At 42.9% G+C, this 22,217-nt stretch overlaps 1 protein-coding gene across 2 annotated transcripts; it reads left to right on the top strand.

Annotated features, from left to right (window-relative positions):
- The first annotated feature begins 214 nt into the window (after positions 1 to 214).
- fpgs (folylpolyglutamate synthase) lies at positions 215 to 22,014 on the top strand. 2 transcript variants are annotated; one of them, XM_088940714.1, is made up of 15 exons: positions 215 to 392; positions 2,152 to 2,280; positions 3,358 to 3,411; positions 6,273 to 6,337; positions 6,746 to 6,860; positions 8,839 to 8,916; positions 10,855 to 10,916; positions 11,876 to 11,978; positions 12,550 to 12,627; positions 13,015 to 13,162; positions 13,415 to 13,516; positions 14,558 to 14,708; positions 15,825 to 15,900; positions 16,826 to 16,892; positions 17,769 to 22,014. In XM_088940714.1, the coding sequence occupies exons 1-15, from the start codon at positions 252 to 254 to the stop codon at positions 18,143 to 18,145; spliced, it is 1,746 nt and encodes a 581-aa protein (XP_088796840.1). In that variant the 5' UTR covers positions 215 to 251; the 3' UTR covers positions 18,146 to 22,014. The 2 variants fall into 2 exon arrangements, with proteins under 2 accessions (XP_088796840.1, XP_088796839.1); XM_088940713.1 differs by having other exon boundaries at positions 17,766 to 22,014.
- Positions 22,015 to 22,217: the final 203 nt, after the last annotated feature.

Raw genomic sequence — 22,217 nt, 5'->3', positions numbered from 1 at the left:
GCGTTCACTCAGAAATGAGCAATTTCGCCGCGTCTCGGGCGTCCCCCCTTTTTTTTTAATAACGTGATTATTTGCCCCTTACAAAGATGGAGCTTCAGCACCCCCCCCTCCACCTTCCAAAAATTGTTTTTTGAAAAACCCGGCAACAGCCAACGATCATGACATCATATCGGGTTACAAACAAGGCTGTTCCGGGGAGGGCGGAGACAGCTCGACCAGTCGGCGCTCAGGCCCGCAGCAGCAGCCCGACGATGGCGCGCCCGCTCCGCGTTTGGCAGCGCTGCCGGCCCGGCGCCCTCCTCCTCCTCCTCCGCCGCCGCCGGGGAGGCTCACTGGTCGCGGCGAGGGGCTACAGCACGCAGCCGGCGCGACTGCCCAGGATGGAGTATCAGGTACGGGGGCTGGGGGAGGAGGGAGATGAAATGATGTGGCGCGGCTGCCGAAACGCAGAAGCCGGCAAAGACGGTGATGGATGTAACCGGAGAAAACTGTTACATCAGCTCTCTCTCGCCGCCACATGATTTGTGATGCGGGCGACCATGCTGGGTTCCCGTCTCCCATGTGCTTGGTGCGGCTTCTGCAGAGGGCCAGGAAGTTGTCCTGGCCGCATCGAGTAGATCTTTAGTACGCTCTCTTTTTTTACAGGTTTATCAGCTGTTTAGGTGTATTCTGGCTGTCAGCGAACGCAAAAACTGGCGGCTGGCTTTTTAGAAATTAACCTGAAAAAAAACTGTACCTGGGTAATATACAGTCTACGTTGTGAAAAGCTGAAATTAAGCACCAACACACACACAGACACAAAAAAAAAAGAAAACTTGCGTGGTTGGCTCAAGATTTATCACGATCCACACTGAATATTAAACGGACTTTGGCCCGTCTGTTCCCTCATTACGTTCAGTAACGCTTATTATACCTTCACACTTCTGAGTTGGTGCCCATGGGGTTGTTGGTACAGGGGCTGAACTGAAATGTACGATAATCGATTGAGAACATGTAAGGAACGAGAAATGGTGAGTGTGGGTTCTTTTAACTTACTCTGTGAATTTTACTACCAAATGTATGTGCTTGTATGCGTTACACATAAACTCAGCAGACTTGTAGGCTTCTCTCAAATTGCCCCATTGGCAGGGATTTTCGGGTGGCGTTTAAGTCTAGTGTAAAACTGAATTTATTTCCAATGTTTTCTCGGTGCAAGTGCTCCTATTGAAAAGTCAGTTGATTTGCAGAGCTCAAGGGAAATTTCTTCGCCGGCTTTTAGGTTTCTGACAAATCCTTCGCACAGGTCCTACGTCATAAATAAAAACCTGTTTGCGTAATCAAATATTGCTCAGCTCCAACCCAAACGACCTGAAACCAGAATGGACCTGGATAAACGGGTCTTTCTAGAACCAGGAGTTTTACCAAAACTTGAAGCCCTGCAGAAAATTAATCTTGAGCTTTCATGTGTGACAATTACGTGACTGATAAAAGCAGTTCGTGTATTAACATGTAAAAGTTAACCCCACGCTAAAACGTAAAGCGAAGAAAAACTCCATTTAGGGTGTCAAGTCTTCTTCAGCTGTGAGGACGAGAGAGGAAGGTAGCGGGGATATAAAAGGAGACGAGAGGAGAGAAAGTGTCCAAGCAGTGGTAGGTGTAACAGCTGAAATGTGTAAATGAATGGAGAGATCCCAGCGAGAAAGTAGTCTACCATTCAGAGTAGGGGGAAGGTGTGATCTAAGTTTAAGGAAAATCGTGGCTTCTTTTGCGCAACTCAGCTCTCAATCTTGATTATTGTGCATTATTGTATATAAGATTCTTATGAAGTAAACAGACTGTATAAACTGTGTATATCAAATCCCTGTACTACGAGAATAAGTCTACAGTGAGAAAATTAGTTATACAATCGGAGTTCTGTGCTTAGGGTTGTGACTCAGGGCTGTAACCTGAGCTCCACATTCTCATAGTGCCTGTGAGTAGGCGCAGAATTCAGGATAAACCTCACGAGCTGCTTCTCACTGGTTTTCGTTGACTGTCCGGTTTCAATGCTGGATTGTGCGTGTGAAATAAGAAATACATTTCTGACCGTGCTTATACAGCACTGTCCTGGCCACTCCCCGCCGAGCGCTTGAACCGTGTTGCTGAGTGTTTTGTGTTTGTTGCCCCCGGGAGGACGCGGTATGTACCCTCAATACGCTCCAGACCAACGCCAGCTACCTGGAGCAGGTGAAGAGAGAGCGCGGGCAGCCCCAGATGCAGTTGCAGGCCATGAGGACTTTTCTTCAGCGCAGTGGCCTGGCGGTAAGTCAGTCTGGTAGACCAGTCAAATCCAGTGTTGGAATAGTGTTGGAAGAATCGCCTGCGCTAGTCAGATTGCTTGGTGACGGGTGTACTTGGCTCCGGGCAGCACGGTGGCACAGGGGTTAGTATCGCTGCCTCGCAGCGCTGGGGCCCCGGGTTCAATTCCAGACCTGGGGTGCTGTCTGTGTGGAGTTTGCATGTTCTCCCCAAGTTTACTTGGATTTCCAGAGTGCTCTGGTTTTCTCCCACAGTCCAAATGATATAAAACTCTGTTAGGTTAACCTGCTTCTAGGAAAACTGGCCCTGCTGTCAGTATGTTTGGGCTTTGTTTGTGCTCTGTGATGGACTGGATGTATCCTGCCTTGAGCCCCGGTTGCTTGCTGAGATAGGCTTTTGTTTCCCCATGACCCTGGATCGGAAGAAGCAATCAGAAAACAGATCAATGCCTTTATTATGTGCAGTGCTGTTAGGGTTACATTAGTACTACATTAGTAGCCATTATTTAATACAATGTTATTAGAACTATTTATTATCTAGTAATCTCCCATTTCCAAGTCTGTAACCCATGCTTCACTGATGTTACTTGTTCCTGTTTCTTTGGAGTTCTGAACAAATCCGGAGGGCTCTGTAGTGTAGCAGCTAGTCTTATCTTAGTTTTTGCGTTTGAGTGTTACAGTATCTCTTCTAGGTTTTGAAACACACTTGGGTTGGTTTTAGGCCTTTTAAACTACAAGGAGGAAATTCCCTGGAAAACTGCAGTTTTAGTCTTGTTGAATGTTTGATCATTTCTCTTTTGTAAATATTTTTTTCCCTTTCACAAGACCTAAGTAAACAATGCTTGTTTTTTTATACAGACTGTATTTGTGCAGCCCAGCTGAGTTTGCCCAAACTGGATGTCACTCATATCGATGCATTCCACACCAGAATCATTTAGAAATAGTTTGCTCAGGCTTGTTAAGTCTCACGCAAATGCTTCCTTTAAGAATCTCTTTGATTTGCTGTGCTTAGACTCTAGTGAACTGAGATGAGCAGTGTGCTCAGGTCACGTGTCCTGACTGAAACGGTTTTGTCTTGAAGGTAGAGGATCTGGACCAGCTTAATATTATTCATGTAACTGGGACTAAGGGAAAGGTAAGACATTTCAATAACTCCCACTGAGTACATTTACACTGCTTTCTTATTTAATTTATTCCTTAATCTCAGTAATACCCAGTTATAGTATCCAGCTTTGCTGTTTTGTTTTGTTTTAAAATCTGGCCATGAAGTATGTTTCTATTTCCAAAGAAATAGATAGTTGACCCTACTTTAAAATAAACGATGCAATTTAAGGTTTGCACACTTAATTCAGATTAACTCGCAATGCACATGGCTTCTCTTCAAGGAAGTTGCGGATATTATAGTCCCTGTCCAGTCTTCACAGGTCATGTTCTAATTGTTTTTCAGTTTAAAAATATTGTTTCAAAATTGGGTTAACACTTGGGTTATCTCATCAAATATGAAAGTCAAATAAGAGTCAGGTACTAACACCAGCTAGCAATCCAGTTATATTATAAGGATTGTACTTATATTAATAAGTACATCTCCTACAGTCAGGAAATACCATTTGCTAGATGGCTTGTGTGTCCTTGTATTCTCCAGCACATCTTGATAATAGAGTAAAGACCAGGCTGACAATTCATTAACAATAAATAATGCACACATACACAAGACGTAGTTTCACTGCTGTTTTACAAATATCTTAAACTGTAGTGAGACTTTGTAGATCGTCTTGTCTCTTGCAAATGTATAAAATCCCACAATTCTTTCTGGTCTTGTAATCTAAACGCTATACAAGACAAGGAGGGAACCTGTGTCCTATTAAAAATAAAAGCAGATCCTACCCAGCACTAAATCTCCTTCTCTATATTCACAAATGAATTACAGTCAGTTTCCCTCTTCTAACGGTGCACAGCTAACCTAGGAGAGGTGGCCTGCTAATTCCACAGTAAAGGAATTTCTGGTCTGACCCATCCCCTTGAGAATTGCATGATGACCTTCCTAGGAATGGTATGTCACTGCTGAATCTGTAGGTTTTAATGTAGCTGACTTACGGATTCAGCAGTGAGTGTAATCTGTGTTGATTGCTAGTAATCTGTGTTCGTCATCTTTATCTTCCTCCATGGCTACTTTCCTCGTGGCCCAAGGACAGCTCCTTAAACACAACAAAACAATACCCATTAAACAATGGGGACAACAGACTTCCAGAATGAAGTTACTTTAAGGGCTCTACAAACGTTTAGCTTACTAAACCAGTTACCTCACCCCCATTCTGCGGCAATAAATTTGGATCAACTCCAAAGAGCCTTGTGATATACTACTGGTGCATACAGTTTGCATCGGCATGTACTGTATATGCACAAGTTTTCATAATATCTGTAACGAGATCTGTTGGAGCCCAAGGGCTATTTAAGGTATACTGCGTGAGTCTCCTTAACAGCTTCCATGTCATGTGTTCTTTAAATTGACAACGTGCTGTCTGTTGGTGAGCAGATCCAGTGTAGGAACAAAGAACACTTCAAGGAAATCGCATTGAGGGTTTCATAGTGCGGCAAGGATTAGCACTGTCAGAGGGACGTAACCTTCAATGCAACATACAGACCACAATAAGAGGGCATATAAGGGAATGACACCTATTTAATGTCAGGTCGCTCATGAAGAGGCTTGATAAGGCTTTTGGATCCACATGCTATTGCTAAAACAATGTTTTACAATATTCATTAACTAGTCGTAAATGTGCCAAACTATATCTTCAGAAGACAATAATGATAATCATCTGCCATAATCAGGCCTTTGATTTTTATAGTGATCTCATAGTTTATGTACACCTGCACTTGGTACCATTTCAAAGTCCAAAGCAGAGAAACATTGCCATCTCTAGACACTGTACTGAATGTGTGACTAATGGCCTGTACACACGTGGGAGATATTGACGGTGAACATTTGTGTTTGCCATGTCTCGGGAGGAACTAGCTTCTCAATCTGAGACTGAGCAGGTGGAATATGTCTGAATTCTCTGGCTGATGAATTTTAATCCATCATAAAACCTCGTCTTTGTTCTATCCATCGTGAAAGAGCAAGAGCTGTAGTACAATGTCAATGTTACTGCTTGTATAGCATGGATCAAAGTGCAGTTTTCTACCCAAAATATTAAAAAACAGGGTCATCTGCAGTGGTTATGAAGATATAAGGCACCATTGCTAATACTTTCTCAAAATCTAATTATTTTAGGGTGAAAATGCTTTCTACTCAAATATTCATCATTCATCAAACATTCATCAAAACATTCTTTTAATTTTTAGGCTGAAATGTTTACGTTTGATTCTTTTCTTCTGGGAAAATGAAACAGGAAGTAGTCGAGTGTGAAGACTATGCTGTGTCAGCCTTATCACCTGTGGTTACTGCTCAACCCGGAAATGTGCATTTTCATTGCATTAAATGAAATGTGATCACCTGAAATTATCTCTGTTGGAGGAATCTGTAGCTACTGGGTCTTTACTGGCCAGTACAGACTTTTCTTGTAGTCAAACAGCATGACTCAGTCATTCATTCAGACTTTTCTATTATTGAGACAATGTATTGTAGTCTAATTCCCTATTAAATTGTTCCATTGTTGCAAAAAATGACTGAATTCAAAACCTATGCCCAGTTCATCTCGTATGATTTCCAGTACGGATAAATCACAGCTATTATATTGTCAGATTTCAAGATGGGCTTAATGAATTAAAGGTTAATTAATTGTATTACTAGGGATTATCTATTCTTCCGGACGGACAGTTTGTTATTAAAGCAGCTTGTGTATGTTTTTGCTTAAGAGGTATTAATAATACCAGTTAAGCTTATAAAGTTAAACGCATGGGCTATATTTGAGCTGGATGGAAGATCGTGTAGTACAGATAGAACACTGTATCTTACACACCTTACACATCTTTATTTTTGCTTTACTTTTTTTAAAGGGATCAACGTGTGCATTCACGGAGCGCATTCTTAGGAATTGTGGGCTTCGCACAGGATTTTACAGGTGAGTTTAAAAGATAGCCTTCTTGAAATCTAGGCAGTGTCAGTAAGGACATCAATTACCAATTTATGCCAACAAATATAACAAAAACCTTTGACTGATTGTTAAAAGAGTCTGTTCTGTTTGGTTTTGTTAAATATGAAATATGAAGTGATATTATAAGTAAACATAAAACACTTCATATAGTATTTCACATTTACAATGTTTAGGAAATTCTAATAACCTAAGTTCTCATTTTTTCTTGTAATTTTAGGTTTGCCTATGAATGTTCACATTCATTTTTCCAAACTGGCAGATCTGCCTCTGCCATTAACAATTTAGCAATGGTTTTGAATTAGATGAGTACAGTTGCTCAAGGGCTGGCTTGTGAAGATTTGATTTTATCAGTGACCGTGTGATTTCATTCTGCAGTTCTCCACATTTAGTACAAGTCAGAGAGAGAATCCGAATCAACGGGCAGCCGATCTCCAAAGAGCTCTTTACAAAATATTTCTGGCAGGTGTACGGGCGATTGGATGAGACTAAGGTATGTCTACCCAGAAATATGCTGTCGTTCATTTGAAGTTTTCTGAGGGGACATTCACTTTAGAGACTAGTGCATTCTCGGCTTTGTAATTAGGACTGTAATATAGTTGGGCCTGAAATCGGGAAGACTTTGAAGACTGAGATTACAAAGACGAAGCTTGCAAGTTTTTACGTGACCTTATTTTTACTCAAGATATTCTTTTCAGCAATGAAATTGCGTGACAAGTAACCTACACCCCCCCCCTCCCAATTTGAATAACAATTTTCTTGTAATTAGATATCTCTTTTTAACCGCTTCAGCCAGTTCAGAGTCATGGGGGAGCAAGCAGCAGGTACAAGGCAGGCTGCTCCCTGGACCAGTCCATCGCAGGACAGACACAGACACACTCACACCAGGGCCCATTAACCTCCCAGTGTTTGGATGGTGGGTGGGAACCGGAGCTCCCAGAGGAAACCCAAGCGAGCACGGGGAGAACATGCAAACTCCACACAGACAGCAGCCCAGGTCCAGGATTGAGCAGAGAGCCCTGGAGCTGTGAGGGAGCACTGCACCACCACCATGCCTTGCTTCCTTAATTTATAGTGAATTTAATTGATTTTCCAGTTTGAACATGGAATCGTCTTATTTAAAAGGGAAAGGATCTGAATTTCCAAAAAACGTTTTCTCGTTACTCGGAAGACTAAATGCTGTTGACTCCCCTGCTGCTGGTTGTACCCAAAGGAATTACCTTCGACGCCAAGAGGTCAAACAGCCCAGGCACCTTACCGCTGACACAGGCTCCTGAGATTTATAAGTAGCTGTTTTCTTGGCAGAAAGGAAATGGGTAATGAAAATAGAAACAGCTGAATCTGTTTACGGCTTGAGCCTGTCTCGGTCCAAAAGGCTGTAGGGGGCTGGTAGTGCAGAAGAGTCCATGCTCTTATCTCTGTGTCGTAAAAGTGACAAACACCGTCTAACATTTGATTATGGCAAAGTCATAGGCTGCTCTTTTTAATAAAACTCCACCGCCCAAACAAATGTGCTGCGTGAAGTCTTCTAAAATTCTAATGATCCTGAGGAGCATTTTCTTTGCATTTAAAATGGAGCAGAAGTGGCTTGGTAACCTTTTGGTCATCTGCCCTTTGACATTTAGCCCTCATTTAAATGCGCAGATCAGATCGGCGTGTATCTGGGCTGCCGTGAGTCTGGTGATCTCAATGGCCAGTTCAGTAACCCAATTCCTTTCCTCTGTCAGGATTCAACCTTTCACACAGCTGTGCACTTTGTATCATTACTGGGCTCAACGCTTTTTTCTAAAAAAAAAAAAAATCCATCAAAATGCTGACAACTGTAGGTGGAGATGGCAGAAAGAATACCTAGACCTTTTGTGTTTCGTGAACACATCCTGGTTTGAATTTGAATAATTGAACACATTTTGATCTGTTCTTCCCCCAGCCTGGAGTTTTTGTGTTTAAATCTAAGCCTTCACGACTCTTTTGCACTGCATTCTCAGTCCTCCTTTCATGGATGAGGTTTACTTACAGCACTTCCATTGATGGGGATAATTGGTTAATAAGCATGGGGGCCGCTTGCTTTAATGTTAGGATCAGGTCTGAGAACATGTGATTGATTTACCAATTAGCCAGAAGAAAATTAATATGCTTTAAGAGGCATCGCATCTCGTGAACTTTTTTCGCGTGTGTTGCTGGGCAGCTTGATGGCACGCACAGTGGTTAGCCTTGCTGTCAGTCAGTGCTGGCAGGCCTGGGGTGCTGTCTGTGGGGAGTTTGTATGTTCTCCGCAGGTTTGTGTGGGTTTCTTCCCAGTGACATGCTGGTAGGTTAATTGGCTTCTGCTACAGCTGGCCCCGGTGTGAGTGTGTCTGTATGTGGTCTGTGACGGACTGCTGTCCCAAAGAAAGTTAAATAATTATTCCATAAGTACATATGCTTTTATGTATTTTAAACAATTAGGGTTTTGGTTCTTTTTGCTCTTTCAGGATTCGCACTACGGCTCCATGCCGGCTTACTTCCGTTTTCTTACGATCCTGGCATTTCATGTCTTTCTACAGGAGAAGGTACGTTTTTTTTTTTTGGTTACGCCAGTATTCGTCCTCATACCTTAACTCATGACTCTTGTTTTATCACGTGTTGTGCTAGCGGCCGTTTCTCATAACGGATTTGTTCAACGGAAGCTAAATGGAGAATTGTTTATTCTAAATTCTTATCTGCACCAAACTGTAATGGTTTGAGTTCCCTCCACTAAAGTAACCAACATTGTTGGGATGAAGGATGTTCACAAGTTGGAAAAGTTCCTAATTCTGAAATATGTTTCCTGGTTGTTCTTTCAGAGCTGAAAGTCAGCATGATACTCAGTATTTTGTCTTAATTTAACTTCAGCGCAGCCAGCATCCTTATCTCATCTGATCCTTTCACTAAACTTTCCCTTCATGTTTTGTACAGAAGCTTGTTCACAGTGAACATTTACTTCTCTTCACGCTCAAGGGTTTAAGGGTCTTTCTTTAAAGTGAAGTTGGTCTTCACTCCTCAGCTGGTGTCTTAAGGTTCCATTGCCAACAACAAAAAAAAGTAATTGAAAATGCAAAAGAAACCAAAGACTTTTTAATACTGCTGTAAAATACCCTTTCTAAAAAAGCATGTAGCCTCAGGTATTCAAAATTATGTAACTGTTTTCCTTTTTTCACAGAATGGCGCATTGCTGGTAAAAATTTCACAAACTTAATCAGTAAACTTTAAATTAATCATTACTCTTTCTGGTAAACGCAGACAGGCACTTCAAAAACCATAAAATGCTTCAAAAACCATTTGTTTCACTATTCTCATGAGTCTAGAGTCTTCTTCTAAAAGTGTATTTGTCTCTCATGCAATTTTTCATTACCACAGTTTTGATAATGCGATTGTCTTCACCTTGATCTTACCTGAACGGAGGGGAAAGACTATTGCGGGTTACTGTGGGTCAAACAGAGTGCACATATCTCTGGAAGGAACGTTGCCAAAAAAGGTTAATGTTTTGCACAACCAAGGGCTGCTTGCAGTCGGCAGATACACAACTCCGGTGTGACTGAGGCACAAAGAGGAAAGAGAGACTAAGCATATAGGTTTTGATGGCTTGCACTTCTGTGGGCAAAGAAGCAGAAGTAGTTCAGTTTTCACCTCAGCCAAATACATTTGAACTTGTTTGTTTGCTGCCTTTAAATACATGAATTGGACTAGACTACTCAATCCTTCATATGCAGACAGCTCGGCTGGATTCAGACTCGTACCCTCTGCTGTCTCATTCCCAAACACTGTAAAATATCTCCCTTTGTCTCCTGGAACACTGTTGTACTGAATTAATGGTTGGTGATGCTTGTTTCTTTGTGCTTTACAACACAAAGAAACCAATTAAGTCCAATTAAAAAAAAACTAATTTCCCCCAGGAGATGACGAAACATGAACTCAAGTTCACTGTGGATATTGGCAGGCAATATATTGTTGTCATTGTAAGCGTGTTGTGAAGACGCTGTGAAAGACAGCCTTGAAAGGGGAGTGAGCACAGTGAGTGCCCTGTTGTCAGCTTGAAGAACTTTTGAGATTGGCTTAGGGTTTTCAACTTCCGAAAATCGAATTCCTTATCTTTTTTTTTTCCTCCTCTTGCGTGCAGTGGGAGAAAAAAAAACAGCTCTGCTAACATTTTGCATCTGAGGGTTTATAATGGTTCCATTACTCTAAACTATCCATGTGTATCAAAATGTGCTTCCGCTGCCCAGTACTTCAGCAATTACTGTCATGTTTCAAAGCCATTATGCCTAACGATCCTAAGAAAGTATCAAAGCAGATTAATTCATCCAGAATACTAAATCTCTTTACATATTGCAGTATCCACTTCTTGAAAACTGGTTGATTTCTATCACATTTCTTACACAAAGTCCAAAATTTTAAGGGGAACCCAAGATAAATAAATATATATATATTTAGACTTATTACCTTAAAATCCCTTTTTCTTTAAAATGCAGGTTGATTTAGCTGTAATTGAAGTTGGGATAGGAGGAGCCTATGACTGTACAAACATAATCAGGTAAGGAGAGTTTAACTTTCACTGAATCTGTGTTCCATTCCTTCTCAAATTCTCTTAGAGCATTTGAGAGTTTGGTGTTAACCAGAAAACCTTGAGTACTTTGAATTTATCAGGGTTGATTTAAGAAATACCTGTACCTTTATACAGTGACACATGGCCCGTATACTGTAGCACATTAATTGCATGCCTTGGAATGCACAGTAATATCTGCAGCCATTTAGGAATGCACATGCACATTCTGCTAAGGCATGTAGTGCTAGAAGCCACTTCTCATTGCCTGGATGTAGATTGAACACTGCCTGTTCAGGGCAACTAGTCTATAAAAATATTCATCAGGGAGTGCGAGTTGAAAACTTCCGCATGGCTCATTGAAACGCCCTCCGTTCAGAGTGTAAACTGTGCCTGATGATGGGGAGGCTGAAATTACATGTTGGGCTGTGGGTGGGAGCTTGGCGGCCCGCTGGTCTGGTTCTGACTGGGGGACCTTCAGTCCTTCATGTGGAGAAGGGCTACAAGTCGCCGGGCCACTGTTCTGGCCTGTACGAGAGCTCAGCTGTCCGTGCTCCTGGCTTGCGGGCAGAAACACAGCACGTGGCTGGTCTTCTCCCTGACTCTGGTTCGGGGGGTTTTAGCACTCTGTTGGAGCGAATCATAAGTGTTTCCAACTGAAGGGTGAAGGATCTAAAAAGAGAAAAGACAAAGATGAATAACATTATTCTTCGAAACACCTCTGTCCTTGGCGAACGCGTCACCCGAATTAGTTCAAGTTCATACAAATGTCTGATAAGCACCAAGAGATAATGTAGTTTTGTGCTTTTTATTTTACTCTCCAACTAGGGAGACATCCAGTTTAACTAGCTGAAGGTTGTCACATGGAACATTTTTAGTCAACGGCAGTATAATCGCAGGTAACAATATTTTTGTGTTTTCATTAAAACCTATTCTGTTTTCTCCGACAGGAGGCCTTGGGTTTGTGGAGTATCTTCCCTGGGAATTGACCACACAAGCATTCTGGGAGACACCATAGAGAAGATAGCCTGGCAAAAGGGGGGGATTTTTAAGGTAAGTGAGGAAATGGCTCTCAAGCTCTGCAGGATGGGAAAGGTGTAATCTTATCTATTAATTCAGGTGGGGAGCTGCAAAGGGACAAGTAATAGGTTTATTCCATGCTGAAAATATGTACAGGGGGAACCTGTCTTTGTTCGCTATGAAATACCCAAGCTAGAGATTACCTGTTTTCCTATTCTTTCCTTTTTTTGTTATTTTTGCTCCTGAACAGCCCAGCTGTGTTCCCTTTCTCTCCCCCTCTTACGTATACGGCTCTGCCCCTTATATGATAGGACACCTGTAATTGTATATGATGGCAGCCCCCCATGTGATTGCAGGCGACTGTTGTTGACATGCTTGGTTTTCAGGTCCCTGGTCTTCACAGGTTTTGAAGACCCCTTTCACCTAATTGGCTATAAAACACTGAGCTGAAGCCGACTTCTTGTCCGGTTAGCCGGTTCAGCTGCTGTGAATCGTCGCGCTCCGAGACCGTACGAAAAGCAGACGCAGATGTGGCTCTCATAGCCCAGGCTTGAGCTTCACTCAAAGTCGCTCTGGCTGCTACACCAGTGTTTTCCCCCTGCAGCCAGGAGTCCCGGCGTTCACTGTGAAACAGCCGGAGAGCCCCATGAATGTCCTGAAGGCCAGAGCAGAGGAAATTGGGGTGAGTTATCTGCCTCGTGCTGCGTTTCCAGCTCCGATACCACAGTGGTGTTTTGATCGTCATCTGCTTTTCTCTGGAGTCCACTTTGCTTTTTTTTTTTTTTACGTTCATGTCTTGGGTTACAAATACATTTTTCATTTTTGTCATTAGTGTACACTCCTGCTTCCACTTGGTAATGGGGCGAGAATTTGAAATCGATTGAAATCCCACCTAGTTCTTTGTTCAAGCTAAAGGGAATTGTTTTAAACGAAGAATAAAAAAGGTGCTTATTTCCAGACCTTGACATCTCTTTTAGGAGGTGGGTTTTCTGCATTGCAGCTAACACCATGCTAATGCCTCTGTTCCCAAGAGTTTGATGGGTCATGACATGCGCGATCTTGTCACCAGTGCTCGCTGCAGGTGTGCCCTGACTTGGAAGAGTATGAATCGGGGGGCGAGTGGCTGAGACTGGGGCTGGAGGGGGACCACCAGCGATCCAACGCCAGCCTGGCCCTCCAGCTGTGCTCCAGCTGGCTCCGGCGGCGAGGCTTTCACGGTAACGCTCCTGGTCGGGGTGGTCCGGGGAGCTGGGCAACAAGAAAAGGTCGGAGCTGTCCTGTTTTTCTGCAATCCTGAAACGAAAGCACGGATTGTACACCTCCCATCTATCCACTTCGGTTGGGATTTCATCATTTGTATTAAAAAAAAAAAGTGATGAGCTCAGCTTCAGAAAGGAAAAAGTTCTGAACTCCAAGGAGTCGTATCTCTTTTTTCTGTTCTTATTTTTTCCCCCAATGTCCAATTGCAGATTTCATCTCTGTTCCAAAGAGGTGCTTGGCTGCGGATGTGCCCTTGAACAGCCCGTTTCCCAAGGCTGCGTCGTTCAAGCCCAGTCCGGTCATGGTGAATGGTGAGAACAGCAGCAGATGCACTGTATCCCATCACATGGGCACTTTATATACACAGCCATCAGGGGCACAGTCAGAATATACCAGATACTACACGGGCTCTTACAGAAGCGACGATAGTGTACAAGGGGTGAACCTTAGAGCACATTTCAGCACTGCAGGGTAGCCACGGTTACATACTACATGACCCGTTACAAAAGTGAGAGTGACTACAGCACACAACAGGTGAACCTGTAAACAAGGATCTCAGTTCGCCACTACCTGCATGGGATGAAGCAGCTCCGCTACACAAGAAAATTGAAAACCTGCGAGTGTACCTATCTGCCATGACTGCCCAATGTAACCCATATCCCTGTGGGATGGTTATGGCTTGGACCTGAGTTCTCTGGACTGCAGAAGGAGACATTTCCTCCTCCTCACAAGTGGGGAGAGACAGTGGGCTTGTTATGATTCCCAGCTTAGGGTGGAAAAGGTCCTGGGTTCAAATCCTAGAGGAGCCCACTGGGTTAAAGCAGATACCCAACTTTCTTTTAAGAAGACCCTGGCTCATGTAACTGCTGAATATCAAATGGGATGAACAGGCCACACAGCTCCTTTTCATTTGGCACCTTTCTCGGGTTCTTATGTTCAGTTGCACCGTGTTCTTGCACCCTAGCCAAGGGCTGGCCGTCCACTCTTCCCTGCAGCAAAGGGGCTGGATATTTCACAGTTTTGCAGCTTTGTAGCGCAGGCCAGCGTTCCAGTGTGCTTTGCACACAAAGCTTTCTGCAGTGGCCGAGGGCAGGGTGAATGGAGCTGACAGCCTTGGTGAGATACCAGGTGCCGTTCCATCTGTCGCTCTGCAATTTAAACAGCTGTACATTAACCATCCGCTAACGTTCCGTCGTCCTGTGGCACGATGCAGCAGTTGGGAATGAGCTAGAGGAATTCAGTGTGGAAAACTCCAGCCTGCTGCTCCAGGGGAGCCTTTCCCCATCCCTGCGATGTGAGAAACGGGAACGAGTGCCGTGGTCTCGAGCGTATGTCCCGGTCTCTCCCCGCAGGGCTGCAGAGCACCGAGTGGCCCGGCCGGACCCAGACGCTGCGGCATGGCCCGATCACCTACTTTCTGGACGGCGCCCACACCATGCGAAGCATGCAGGCCTGTGTGAGCTGGTTCAGAGACGCTGCCGCCCGCCAGGAGAAAAACACTGAGTAAGATCACCACCAGGGGGCGCTGTACTCCAGCCCTCGGGAACCACATGGTTCACAGTGCTGCAGGAGCATTGCTTCAGGTCTGCAGTGAAACAGAGGGCAGACTTGTAAAGGAGTTATTACTGTTGTTCGATAACAGTATTAACTGCTTTACATTACACAATGCATTACCCTGACATTTTTAGGACAGGCGATGTGGATAGTTTCATATGCATAGCATTCAGACGCACTTTTCAATGGCTTGTGAAGATCTCCAAATAGCTTAGATTAGATCTGATGTTTTTCCAAATAATTTACTTTCTGGAGGAAGATGCTTTTCTGCGTGCAGCTGTCGGTTTGGAAGCAAACCACCAGTTGCTCTTCTTGAAGTGACCCCAACTGTATCGTCTTTGTCAGAATACTAGCCTGGTGGATACTAACCACAAACAGTGACCACTATAATAAGCTACAAATACATTGATAACCTGCATCTCAAGAAGAAAATGTTTTGGAAATAGAAAACAGGGGCATAACTGAAGCAGGAGAGTTTGTGGAATATGACTTATTAGTCAAAGGGCATTTCAGTATTTAGGTACAAATAGCTCAGCACCTGTTAATTCATAGATTTTGCCCATGTGCCATAGGCATTAACCAGGAAAGACTCATACGCTCATTAGAGTACTTAAGAAAATTAAAATACAATTTCAAGGCAACTGTAACAATGGGGTCCCAGTGGGTTTCAGTGAGTATCATGTATTGGTCAGTTTAACTGTAATATGTTTCAGTGTGAGGGCTGCACAGTGGTGCAGTGATTAGCATTCAGTTCCTGAGGTGCTGTTTCTGTCTTCATCCCATGCTTGCCTGGGTTTCCTGTGGAGCTCCAGTTTCCTCCCGCAGTCCAAAGACATAGTGGGTTAATTGGCTTCTGGGAAAACTGGTGTGCGTCAGTGCCCTGTGAAGGACTGGCGTCCTGTCCAGGGCGTATCCCGCCTTGTGCCTGTTGCATGCTGGGATAGGCTCCGTCTCTCCTGCAACCCAGAATTGGATGGTTATATAGGTGTAATTGAACTGGTCTCTCGTTAAAGACTCGTAATGACCGGGTTTATCACCTGATATTTGTTTTTCCCCCGTTCACAGAGGGCCTGTGGTTCACGTGCTGCTCTTCAATGCCACAGGAGAACGAGATTCTGCGGCGATGCTTAAACTCCTGGTGGTGAGCGGAATCCGTCAGGCACTCAGACGTGTACAGCACTGAGGCGTCACAGGACGCCACCAGATGAAAGACATCGTAAAGTTTGAATTGGGGAATTTTTTTATTTCTTTTTTATTTTTTGAAGGAACTAGAAACTGGAATGTTTTAAGGAAATCATTCTCATTTCCACAATTCTAACCCACAGGCTTTAAGAATGTCCCATCTTTATATTTTATAAGATAAGATCACTTTATTGGCCATACACAATTTCTTGCATTAGGAATTTGTCTTTTCGCAGACCCCAGCTTGCTCTCCATGAGACACACAGACAGGGAGAGAAGCTTGGGGTCAGAACGCAGGGTCAGCCATTTATACGGCGCCCCTGGAGCAGCTGGGGTTCAGGGCCTTGCTCAGGGGCCCAGCGGAGTAGGATTCCTCTGCCGGTCAAGGGATATGAACCGGCAACCTTCCAGCCACAGGCGCAGATCCTGAGCCACAGTGCCACCGCACCGCCTATTCTATAATTTTGTAGATTTGAGGAACACAGAAATATGTGATAACGTAAGAATCTCAATGGTCTGTTATTATCAGATAATTACCACACCCGAAGAAGGCTCCACAGCTGAAACGGTTTCTTTTCAGCATGGAATTGACCCTTACTTGTTCTACCACACCAATGTGATTCATTGAATAATCAAAATTAACTATAGTATGCAGCTGTAAGCTTAGAATTCAGTTTCTCCTTGTCAGATATTGCTCTTCAGCAGGACTGAGTGCAGGCCTGTGTCAGACTGCACTGCCAAGGTTTTATAAGAGACAGCAAAGAAGCTTTCACGCCCTTTAATGTACTGTACTAGTCTTCCCCAGTGGTGACAGCAGTATGAGCAAACAACAGGCTAATTATAATTGTTCTCATTTGGTGTTTCTATATTCTCTCTCTCCTTAGCCTTTCCATTTTGAATTTGCTGTCTTCTGCCCCAATATCACTGAAGCCGTCTCATCGAGTAATGCAGGTGAGAGATCCCATATTCCCAGCCTTCAAGAAATCTCCACTTGTTTTAGCGGAGTAACATTAACTTAGTTGTCCAAAGCAGCTCAAGTCTGTTTTTTTTTGCGTGTTCGATTTAATCAAGGCGGTAAGGTGGTGAAGTTGTTAGTATTGCTGCCTGGTCATGCTGGGGCCCTGGGTTCAATTCCAGACCTGGGGTGCTGTCTGTGTGGAGTTTGCGTGTTCTCTCCGTGTTCGCCTGGGTTTCCTCTGGTTGCTGTGGTTTCCTCTTAGTCCAAAGAAACACTGGTAGGTTATTTGGCATCTGGGAAAATTGGTGTGGCCGTGTGTGTTTCTGTGCTTGTATACTCTGATGTCCTGCCTGCTGCTGGTCAGGATAGTCTCCATCTCCCCCCACATCCATTAACTGGAAGAAGCAGTTAGATTGGATTGATTCTACGGTTACATCTCTATAAAAGATACTTGGAACTCCAGCCCTCGCAGTAACTGCAGATTCCATACTCGATATCCAGCCTTCTCATCGCTGGAATCAACAAACTTCTGACAAACGGAAGACACCTTTGCGTGATCAAAGCTTTGATTTCATCTTGGAGCAGAGTACATTTGCTTTTTTACGTTTGTTTCAGGAAGCAAAATTCCAAAACGGGCAATGAGCTATTTGCACGTGATACCAGGCAGGTGTTGTCTAAGATGTTACTTCATAGAAGGATCTGGGGGAGGGGAGGAGGTCTGTTAAAAGAGGACTAAAAACCTCTGAAGTCATCACTCTTCATTATGAAGGGGCAAAGTAGGTCCTGGAAAAAAGAAATACATATTTTAAAAAACAAATTAAAGTCGGGAACCAATGTGTTTGTGAGTTAATGTTTTCTGTGCCCAGCAGACCAGCACAACTTCAATGTCACAGTGGAGAACATGCTGACGCGTTGCCTCGACAACCAGAAGAGCTGGCGCCGCCTGGCCGAGCGAGACAGCGCCGTGGCAACAGACGTGCGGATCCCGGAAGGCCTGCCCTTGGTGGCCGAGACGCGGCGGACGGACGCCCTGGTCTTTCCCTGCATCCTCAGCGCCCTTCAGTGGATCTGCCAGGGCAGGGACCCAGTACTTGACTGCCCTGGCACGTTGGCCACCCTGCAGCCTGGTGCCACCACCAGAGCCGAGGTTCTGCGCAAGGCTGCCGGTATCCACGTGCTGGTAACGGGCAGCTTGCACCTTGTAGGGGGCGTTTTAAAACACTTGGACCCCTCATTGTCCTCCTGAGGACTGAGCCTTGAGTTGCCTTTCTCAATGCAGCCGAGTTTACAGGTACAGCCTTCTCTCCAAAGGCAGGCTCTCTCCACAGCCCTTCGGAATTTCCTGATAAAACGATTCCCCTCAAAATCTCAGCTGCCAAAACGGTATTTACTGTACGTTCTACAGGTTTGCGCTGCGGAGACCATTTGCCAGTCCCAAGTCGCTGTTCTTCCTTGCCCTTTGCCTCATTAAAGAAAGGTTTTTACGTTTTTTTTAATTTTAAATTTGATTATGCAAGTGGCCCCTAACCCACTCAGGACTGTGGGTGTATCCTAACGCAGACCTGCTTTGTACATCACTGAGATGGTGGATGTACTGTAGTTTTTATATCTTTTCGGGCCATTCGGGACTTTATGAAGGAATAGAGGTGTATTAACTGTAACCTTGCTGAATTTGCATACGATTTTAAAATCTATGAGAGGGAGGTGCTCTGTGAGCTAATGAATATCGTTTTTCTCTTATTTGTATTGCTGGAAAAGCAGACTTTTAGTTGTTTTAATTAGACCACAACAGCTCATTTTATCGTTCTGTATGCATTAATTTAATACTTGAAGGTCCACTTCGCCTGAGCTGGTAATCACCGGCACGTTTTTAAACTCGTAGCGTCGTAGTTTCTGTGAGTTTGCCTGGCAGCTCTGGAAACCGCAGTGGAGACGAATGCAGGTGCACAGCGGGTGTGTGTGGAAAAGCTATACGCTTGTAATCCAACGAGACACTGTTCTCGGTCACCAGCTGCAGAGTCCCGAACCTGTGTGCAAGGGTGGTCTCATAGAGAAGATCTTTTAAAAATGAGCCACGTCTAAGCCAGTTGTATACACTAGAGGACTCCTATCACTTTCAGGCTCATGAAACTGGAGGGTAACGAATTGATTCAAATGTAAACTTTTTTAACAATGTATTATGGATCCAGAAGTCGATGACACCCTATTAAAGGATACCTACTGTAGAATTATTCTGAATTTTAACAAGGTCCAGCAGTCACAACAGATCAATTAAAGAAGCACATACTTGCTTTTCCATTTGAATTATGGAGGGAACCCTCTGTCTTTCGTTCTTATGGGATCTTAGAGGATCTTTGACCAAGTAGTCAAAAACATGGTTTCACTTCTCAACCCAAGGACAGCTCCTCCTACAGGACAACGCCTTTGCCTGGTGTATACGAGTCACACGCTTGGATATTTTGCTTTCTGCAGCCTGGTCTGTGAGACTACAGGCCATCCCTGTCACAGTTTTAGGGAGACCCAGGAAGGGACAGGGAGTTTTTGACATGTAAGGAGCTGGGCTGTGGCAGGGCTTTGGCGCTGTGACTCGCATGTTCTTTGGGAGATAAGGAATCATCTTCCGTAAAAGTGCTGCTTCCTTTGGACAGATAAATATTCGTTAAGACAGAGGGTTGTTTTCTGTCAATATAGGTAGTGCTTTCATCACAGACCACCTGCTGCGACCATTACTTTTCCCAGACCCATCCTAGACCACAGTCAGACCTGCAGCGATCTGGAATTAAAACTACGATTTTAAAGCAAGAGAAGCCGAGCATGGCCTGTGCTGTCCATTGCTGCTACAATCTGATACTGAGGGTTAGGTGTGGTTTGTCTCTGCCTGCACAGTCTATAGAGAGACAACAACTCCATGCTTTCCCGGATTTTCAGTCATTGTCTTGGCTTGATCTTAATAATCACCTTATCAAAAAGTGCAGAGCTCCAGAGTTTCAGCTCTGGGTTGTGCCAAATTCTCACCTCATTTGCTTTCAGAGTCCCTACAATGTAGAGGTGCAAACCTGAGACTGACACTTCCTTCGGTTTGAACCTGTTCCTATAACTACCGGTCATGTGCTTTCAGTGTCACTGGAAAGGCCTATTGAAATCTCAGGGGAATTTTCTTCACATATGTGAGGTTGGTCGTTTGAGAATAAAATGGGCTGTACCACCTGCGGGCCAATTTTTAATTTTTAAGAGGTTTTAAGTGGGTACATCATTTCCAGCTTGAGTAATCTTGTTTTTTAGTTTTCTTTTTTTATCCAAGTGTTTTATTGAAATGGTTGAATGTTGAGGACTACGTTAACTGAGTAATACTGGACACACTTCTCTCTAGTGTGTATGATCAAATTTAGTCATGCTTGACTTATTACACATGCAACTGTAAGATAATATTCATCATAATTTAATAGTCAACTGTACAACATTTGCCTTTAGAGATGTGTAAGGTGGTATATAAGAATTATATGCTACATTTGTATGAAGACTATGGCTTTAAAGCAGTCTAGTCTTCTGTGTACACATTTTTTTTGTAATAAAGTACTGTAACAAAGACAGCTATCGAACATTAAAGTCCCCACCAGATTCTTAAACAGTAACAAGTACCAGTTTTTTTTCATGCACAATGCAATGCCTATATTCCTTGAACTATTTTCCATAAATGATGCAATGCAATGATTTTCCATGTTTTGTTTAACTTTTGAAATATAAAATTATATGTACAGAATTCACATAGAGGCAACAGCATGCTTAGAAATTGAAGAGTGTTGGATGCATTTTCCAGTTTAAAGGTTTGGTAAAATCCAGTACAGCATAAGAGCACAGGAAAGGCTACTGATGAGAGAAGATCACTCAGACCATCTTGGTCATCAGGTGGCTGATACCGTCTTGATGCAAGAATATTTTCTGTGAGTTTATGTTAAACATGGAATTCTTATCGTGGACATGGGTTAGATTTCCCCATTACTTACATAAGATCTTGGAAATGGTAACTGCTCTGCTTAAGAGAACTGTTCACAAGAGAATTTTGTCTTAAGGCTGTAATCCAATGTTTAATTAGGATTGCAGTGTTTTTAGTTGTTTTGTATAGAATTATCCAACTCAAATTCATATTGTTCCTAAAGATTGTATGGCTCTTCTCTCCTAAAGTAAAATATTACGCATTTCTTGGTACGTCAACAGCATAAGGTTATAGACTTTACCATCTTGTATCTGAGTCCATCTAATTTGTCTATGTAATCTGCAGTTATAATGGTATTGAATGTTATTTATGTTTAACAGAGGCATGTCTTGGTATTCTAGAGCACCCAGAGCTATACAGAAGGCTAAAACATCCGCTACTAATGTGACAGTTTCTTTTTGAAATTGTAAGAAATTATGTAGATATGTGAGTGAACTGCAGTTGTATCAATGAGCCTCTCTCTTAAATTACTGCTCTCAATTTAAAATGTTAAAATGGGCTAATTTATCAATCTGTAAATAATTCTGTACCATTTCAGATTTGATTTGCTTAGTAAACTGAGTTTTATTTCTGTTGACACAATTATATAGTTTAATTGTATTTAATGCTTTGCAGTAACTGAACCTACATCAAAATGTTTTTTTTTTTAACATATAACATCTCTGTGAGATGTGTATTTCAGAAAATCTGGTGGACATTTTTATAGTAAAGAAGCTAAACACTTAACTGGTTTGAATAGGTTACTGAAAACCTACTGACTGATTCAACCTTGTCTCTGGACGATATGCTCCTTGCTTTCTCATTGTAAACGTTGCTTTTAATTTATCTCAAATTTTATGAAAATGAAAGATTATTCTTGAAAAGTACATGGAGTTGAAAGGAGCAATTGCTTTTAAAATTATTTTCTTTTTCCTACTGTAGAAAAGGGCAACACTGACTTAGTTCATATAGTTCAAATAGTTCATTTTCAGTACCATGGATTTTGACTGTTGAACAATGTACACGACCCCATTCAGAAGAAGCAGTTTATTCATCAGCTTTGTGGTGGAGAATTACATTGTTGTTGATAAACATAACTGTTATTCTGGATTCATTTTCCAATAAAAAGTACTATACAGCTCTTTCGAAGTTTGTTCTTCTCTGTTAATTTATCAGTTGTCTTTTTAACGTCTCAGAACTATTACACATCTATAAAGTGGACTGTGAGAAAATATTGCAAAAGATACCATGCTAATAAATGATTGTTCAAAACGATCAGTTGTGTTGTCCACATTGTTGTCAAGTCACTTTTTTTGTGACCCTTAGGTTTACCACACCGGAAGAA

The sequence above is a fragment of the Atractosteus spatula genome, chromosome 23 (genome assembly GCF_055471065.1).
Source record: "Atractosteus spatula isolate fAtrSpa1 chromosome 23, fAtrSpa1.hap1, whole genome shotgun sequence".
In the NCBI taxonomy this organism is placed as follows: domain Eukaryota; kingdom Metazoa; phylum Chordata; class Actinopteri; order Semionotiformes; family Lepisosteidae; genus Atractosteus; species Atractosteus spatula.
The sequence above is the reverse complement of the archived record's forward strand: the minus strand, read 5'-3'. Positions and strand labels throughout refer to the sequence as shown.